Below are 7,665 nucleotides of genomic sequence, written 5' to 3' on the forward strand. Positions count from 1 at the left end.
TAAATCCTAAGCTACTTATACACTCTCTTCTAATGATCATTAAGCCTTGAATTTGGGCCCTTGGCCTTGATGGAATTGGGTTGAAGATAGCCTCTGTTGATTGCTCTTGGTCTTGAGAAGAAATTCGTTTGCACTGTGGACTTTGGGATCATTCACGTTTGAGTCAACGTTTGAGGCAAATGTTGACTCAAACGTCTTCGTGTGATGGCGTTATGCAAAACGGGTGGTTGTTGTCACTCACGTTTGAGTTCACGTTTGAGGTCAAACGTGAGCTCAAACGTGATCCTCCCCAAGGCAATCTTCAGCTAACGTTTGACCTAACGTTTGAGGCAAACGTTGGCGCAAACGTGGCTCCTCCTCCAGGGTATTCTTAAGCCAACGTTTGACCTCACGTTTGAGGCAACGTTGGCGCAAACGTTGAGCTCCTTCAGGGTGGTTGTGCTGTTATCCACATTTGAGTTCACGTTTGCCCTTTCTTCAACCTTCCTCCAAGCCTTTTGGTCACCTGTCATCAATTAACAAATGCATCAAAGCTACGCTAAAATCATGAGACTTCTTCTTATCCTTGACATATAAGCAATTATAGCCCAAAACCTCATGAAAATGCATCAATTTACTCATGGTTGATTAAATCTAAGTACACATGAATTTCTATCCAAATGGCTTACTTGTACTCAAGAAAGTGTATAAAACTATTAAAAATAAAGGAAAAAGACTAGTAAAACTAGGCTAAGATGCCCTGGCATCATCTCTCAGGATCATGATACAAAACAGAAATACTAACAAAGAATTTCTGAGATAACTATAACTTTTTCTCCAAGTCTAGCTCACTATATTTTTTCACTCATTGGCTTTTTAGTATAAACCTCAACATGTTTGCCTTTTTCTAATGAAATTCAGACAGACTAAATTGAGAAAAAAAATTATAAAATAGAAATCATGAAGGAGAAGAACAAGAACAGCTCAATGAGCTATAGAAACCAAAACAATTGCTCTTTTTCTCTTGCTCAATCATTGGTTGTTCACCCCTATTATAGAGGAGTGAATATTCCAAAGTTTGAACCAAGTCCAACACTTAGGTTGTCTTCTTCTCCAGCATCGGAACAAGCAGCGGCATGGTCAGAGAAGAGAGAGAAGGCCAAAGCAATGACATGCAACCTTACCTTTCTCTTTTATCCTTTTTTTTTCGAGTATCTTAAATCTAGGCTGTGTATTCTTTCTTTGGCCCCAAGTTTAATTTTCGATCGTTGATGAGCCACTGAGCACCTTTGACTTTACTGTCTTCATAGTTGCTTGAATGGTACTTGTTGCTCAGAGTATTTCTTCTTGGTTTCTCGTTGAAGCACAAATGAGAAAACCACCTTTTTATGATCCTCTATTGCGTTGATATCCTTCCTTTGTTGTAGCCCTTTTTTCTTTCTCTTCTTGCTTGAATATGGAAATAAGCTTTTTGTTCTTCACCGTATCCTAACTTCGGATCTTTCCTCTTTCTTCTTTCTTGGTTCAGAGATTTAATGTGATTAAGAAGAAAAGGAAGAGAGAGAAGAGAGAGTTTGTATTTGGTGGAAGTGAAGAGGAATTTAATTGAATTGAACAAAGTTCACCCGGTTAATGGCCTAGTTAAAGTGAGATGGATTTGGGTGTGATCACCGAATTGGGCTTGGAGTGGATATGAGCTTTCTTTCTTTCTTTTTTCATAAGGTTCAGTAGGCTTATGATGAAGCAAATTTTGGTTATGTTTAATATGATCATGGGCTAGCGTGTGTATACGTGTGGGCTTGAGCATTTGCTTCTTGGGCCAAGTTGATCAAATCAAATTATTCTGCACACTCAAAAAAAAAAAAATCACACAACCAATTTGATAAAATTTCTAATAATATTTTGTCATCACTTTAATCATGTTTTAGTTTTCTAAATTCAACAATTTCTTCTTTAATGACAAATATTATTAAAATGAATTGAAAGAAATTGAGAGTAAAGATAGGAGACTTCCCTTTGATGTTTTATTTAACATGAATCTCCCACTTTCTTTTGATTTTTGTGCTCCCCTGTATAATATGTCAAGCACAGACAGTATGCAAACATTCAATGATATCCAAACTGTTATTTGCAAGCTTTTCAAAAAATATTCAAAACCAACTAGTCATGTAAAAAATTATTCAATAGTTTATCACAAATTTAAAATAGAGGCAGCCTTTTGAGGCAACCATAATTCAACTGTCACCATCATATTGTCAATTCATTTTTCTTCTCCCCTTTTTGTTATCAAGGAGAGAAACCTACAAAGATTATATCAACAAATTTACAAAACAGATTTCATATCAAACAGTTAATTAAGATAGACTAAAGTCATTACAGTCATTCAAAAAAAAAAAGACAGTCATTGAAACATTGTTTAGGCTAGAAGTAGCAAAATAAAGTGTCAATTAGAGATAGAAATAACAGAAAACTATTAAAGTTGCATTAATAGTAGGAGACAAATTTTCAGGCATCAAAACCCTCTTTTTTAGTTTTCAGGACATTTTCCTCTTTTTCAAATAGCACTTGATCCTCATCAAGTGAATCAAGGTACTTTAGAAGTACGTCAACTCTATCTTGAGATTTTAACAAAGATTTTTCATTTTTAAGGACAAGTTTTCGAGTTTGTTTGCTGGAGTGGACCATTTATTTGGTCATGTCCACAAATTCCTGAAATACATATTTGACTATCCCATTGATCAAGTACTTGTGGAAATTAGAGGTGCTCGTAACTGAAGTTGGAGGGAGGCTTTCATCTTCACTTTCTTTCTTAACTTAATTAATTGGATTAAAATATATATTATTTAATTTTTATAAGAAAAAAAATATATGTTAAAAATAAAAGAGTGAGGAATGTCAGAAAATAATTTAAAAATTGAAAAAAAAATAGTGTTATACACACATATTGTATTATAGTGTGTTATACAAAATTATGAATCTTTAAATTTATTGTTCTACAAAATGCAATCTGCATTTATTAGAACCAAAAAAATAAAAAATCAAAACGTAACTTGCGTTTTAACATAAGAAAAAAAGAGAAAAAAATCCCCAGCAAAGAGTTGGAATACTAGTATTATTAATATTATTATATTACTATATTTGTACCTGGGCATTATCGTTGGGTCAGGGTATGAACAATTATTATATTTTTTCTTTCAGTTAGATTTCGATATTACTTTAATTTTGTAATTAAGTCATTCCTAGTGTAAAAATATTAGAATTAACTGAATATTTCTTCATAAATTGAAGATATTTATAATTAAAAACTTAATTAAATCTTTGGTCGCAAGTATTTTGGTAAAAATATTATGTTAATTTTAGCATTTTTAATATGAAAATGACGTAATTACAAAATTAAAAGCAGTATAAAGACCCAATTAAAAAGAAAAAAATACAAGGACCTAATTAAAAATTTAATAAAATTATAAAAATCAACAAAATAATTAAACTTTTGTACTGACATCATAGTAGTTGTAAATACTATATAAATATCCATTTCATTGTATAATATTAACATTTTTTCTATATATAAAAAAAATGAGCCAAGGAATGTGATTTAGACATTTCACAGAAAAAAAAAAGTGTCAATTTCTCATATTAATTTGATCAAGCATATACTATATGGACTTTGTTTTTTCCCAGTAAAACCTTATTTTACCTGGCATTCCATGAACAGGCATTATTTCTAAAATTGTCGTTCAAGCCATGTTTTGCAAACGACAGAGTCTGGGACGGGTCTCAGATTTTATTCACAAGAATGTGAAAAGTTCAATATATACTAAGTACATATCATAAACTCAAAAGTTCAAAGTGGAAGTGTTACTGTGAGATCTTTTTGTTGCTATTATTTATTTATTTTGTATAATTCACTGCTGAAATATTCCTTGCTCACCGGTCTCTTGTCTGTCAACTACATCAGCTATAGTGCGGGCCTTGATTACCTTAATGTTAGAGAAGAGTCTCTTTAAATTATAGGGTCCAACTGAGGAATGTGGTCCATTCCATAAAGTTTTGGCAAATTGCTCATGGATCTTCTCTGTTGGGTGGAATGAATCCCACCATACGTAGTCACCAACATTTTCACACAATTCGTAATCTTCAACTTCTTTGGTGCCTCCACAACTGAAAACACCCCCATATGCCCCACTTCCGCAGCAAGCATTGATTCCATCCTTAAAACCTTCAAAAATTGAAACAAAATTTGGAATAGCAAATATCTATTTTCTGCTACGAAATCACTTATCCCAAAAATTTAAACTAATAGGAGAAAGCAACATTAATGGTTATATCTCTAATATTTTCAACTGGAAGATTTTTTGTTGAAGAATAAAATTGCATGAAAAATAAAGAGCTTAATTAAATTTATAAAAAATATGTACATTATATATAATAATATTTTTATGGAATTTTTTGTACTAAAAAAAGTAGTCTCTAGTCTTCACTAAAATTTTATTTTTCATTATAGCATTATTCAGTATAACATATAAATGACTCGTGTTACACTGTATATTAATTTATACATTAATTTGTATATGTATAGAAACTGATAAAATGTCAAAATTAAAACTTGATATATGTTGGTTATCCATGATACCGAAGTTGTTGAGTCTCTAAAATTTTTGTTTTATAAAATAATTAAAATGAAAGAAAAAGTAGTTTTCACATTTTTGGAAATACTAAATAGAATAGCTAGCTCTTTTAGAAAAGAAATCAGTTTTAATTTTTTAACTACATAAAAGAAACTAAATTATAAAATTACCTTTTCCAAGATCATAAAAAGAAAAGCATAAACAGCACGCAGATAGTAATGAAAATGAATAGTGGATAGTATACTGTATACATACATACCATGATTGGTGGGGTTACTTATTCTCTCTTGAAGCCAATCGTAGAAATTGGAGTTAGAATACTTAAACCCTTCAAGGATTTGCTCAAGGCTTTTGAGAACACTACTCAAAGCATGATTATGAGCTTGAGCAAGAGCAGAAGCTGCTTCAAAGCAGCCACCTTTGTCGGATTTTGAGTTTAGAGCTCTGAGGGCTGGTAAGCATCCCAATGGAGACAAACTTAAAAATCCAAATTTTCTAGCCCCTTTCTCATATAGTACCTGAATACAAGAAATGATAAATAACTTCTTGTGTTTTTAATAAGTTTAATTACCTTGGTAGTTCTTACATTTTAACATCAATTAGGTTTTTCAATTTAAAAGTTTGTAATTAAATTTTTGTACTGGATATAAAATTTTAATTAGGATTTTGCTACTAATAATGCTAAATGTTTTTGGTAAAAGAATATGAAATATCATTGAAATATTTATTTTTGTGTTTGATGTATAAATAGAATATTTTAGAAACAAGCATCCAAGGATTATTGCTTTTTTTTTTTTAAAGATAAAATATTTGTGAGGACCTGGATAAATTTTTCATCTAACGTAGAGATCCAATTATAAATGCTTTTAATGAAGTGAGAACTTAATTAAAATTTTATGAATTTATAAACTATAAAGATCAATAAAAAATTAATGTTTTTTCAATAATAAAACCTTATTACTTAAGAGTAATATATAATTATTTTTCAGTTTTTTAAACCGTTATCTAATGCTAATACCAAGATTTCGATTAATTTAGTGTTTAAGAATTATATGACAGTGTCTTTTAACAACTTTTTTTTTTTCAAAGTTTAGATAAAAAAAAAAGGGTAACAAATTTAGACAAATCTGGTGTTAGTTAATTGGGATAATTTAATTAACTAGATCTTGCAACTGATTATTCTTACAATCTTACTTGGATTGCTTGTGTCAAGTTTCCAATGACCATCCCCACATATTGTTCAGGGTTGTAGCTTTCTTGCATTTTGGGGTTACCCAAATAACCACCCATGTAATCGTTGCTACCTATGCTAATGAAATAAATTGCTTCTGAGATTAACTCCTTTGCCTTCTTCTCCCCAAGCTTTTCTGATAGTGACACTCTCACCTCTTCAAAGTTCCTTAGTTGTGTTGGAAGATCAATCACCTACATTAAACAACTTTCTTATGGAGATTTAAAAGATCAATCACCTACATGAAACAGAACTCTGCATAAAGGATATTTCTTGATTAATATTAAGTTGGAAAATTTACATATTAGCAAACAAGTTCACATATATCCTAAGATACCAATTAAATTAAATATCACATGCATGGTTATCCTTTATAATTACGAATTTACCATTCCCTGATTGGTTTCAGCAAGAACACCAGCCCCACCAGAAGCAAAGTTGACACCATTGGTATAATCAGCATTTGGCTGTAAAAATGCAGGGACTAGTGGCAGCTTTTCATACTCACCTGTACCACCAAAGCAATAAAACCTCAGCACATACTATAATTAGGACAGAAGCAAATTGGCTTCTACAACATTAAAAATAACTAAAAAAAAAATGAAAATGTTAACATTTTATTTGATATTTTGAAAACAATTCAAATAGGAATTTTCTAATTTAAAAATTTGTAATTGAGTTTTTTATTCATAAGTGGTCATCTTCTAAGGCTAGTCTTAGCCTAGTCCAACACATGAGTCTCTCGATTGTGTTTGGTGTCCGGTTACTATTGCCTGAGTCTTACCCTAGTTTGAGCATTTCAGTGACTCAGCCGTGTTTGGTGCAAGGTCATTGTTGCCTAAGTTTGGCCTGCCTTTGACCATCCCGTGTCATATCTTAGTTTAGTCCAAATACGCTCGTGGCTGGCTCAGCCATGTTTGATGTCTAGTCATCGTTTTTCGAATCATTTAATTTCATTTAAGTTTGTTCTTAACATGTTCAATTTATTCAATTTTATCTTTAATATTTTCGATTTGTGTCAAAGTTATTTCTATGTGTCTTCAATTTTGACCTTTAACATTTTAGATAGAATTAACATTTAAGAATAATTTTACATACAAATTAAAAATATTAAGAACAAAATGTATAAAAATAAATGTTAGAAATATCTTTAAAGGTAATCATAAACGATAGAGACAATAAATATATATATATATTCTATTATAAATTATTTTTTATTTAATGTAATTAAATCAAATTTTGATAAATTGAGTTTTAAATTAATTAGGACTCATATAATTTTCATAATAATTGGGTATTTTTTATTTAAAATTTAAAGTTTTAGTAATTGAAAAATAACAAGGATTTGTTAATTTAATTTGAATAATTAGAATTTTTAGTTTAGTTTTATAAACTAAGAAAATTGATTAGAATATCTCTAATTTTAAATTAGAGTACTTATTTGAGAATCAATTAATAAGTTGATAAATAAATAATGTTTTTGAAATAATTTTATTGGATTAAATTTGGTTTTTAAACTACTATTCTACCCTCTAATTTTATCAAAATACAAATTCTATCCTTACTCCCTTTTTCTAACCCTAACCCTAAAACTACCCGCATACTCATTTACTACTCTCACCCTAACCTTAACACACTTAGTCGCCACCTACATACCCAGAAACGAAGAAGAAAACAGAGGGGGAGAGGTGAGAAATCAAACGTGAAGGAAGGAAGGAGAAGAAGAAGAAAAAGGAAGAGAGGGGGAGGGACGGTGCTGGTGGGGCTGGAAGTTGCTGTCGTCGTCAAGCACGAAGAAGAGAGAGAAAGAGAGAGACGCGAGCCAGT

At 30.8% G+C, this 7,665-nt stretch overlaps 1 protein-coding gene across 1 annotated transcript in view; it reads right to left on the bottom strand.

Moving 5' to 3' along the window:
• Nucleotides 3,589-7,665, bottom strand: part of LOC107630589 (GDSL esterase/lipase 5-like) — a 9,471-nt gene continuing 5,394 nt past the window's right edge. Inside the window, exons 2-5 of the mRNA XM_016333782.2 lie at nt 6,228-6,346; nt 5,802-6,032; nt 4,867-5,125; nt 3,589-4,198 (exon numbers count right to left, since the gene is read on the bottom strand). Of these exons, the coding sequence (XP_016189268.1) occupies nt 3,885-4,198; nt 4,867-5,125; nt 5,802-6,032; nt 6,228-6,346 (923 nt within the window). The 3' untranslated portion in view covers nt 3,589-3,884. The remainder of the gene's footprint in view (nt 4,199-4,866; nt 5,126-5,801; nt 6,033-6,227; nt 6,347-7,665) is intronic.

Source organism: Arachis ipaensis, chromosome B03, assembly GCF_000816755.2.
Source record: "Arachis ipaensis cultivar K30076 chromosome B03, Araip1.1, whole genome shotgun sequence".
NCBI classification, from domain to species: Eukaryota; Viridiplantae; Streptophyta; class Magnoliopsida; order Fabales; family Fabaceae; genus Arachis; species Arachis ipaensis.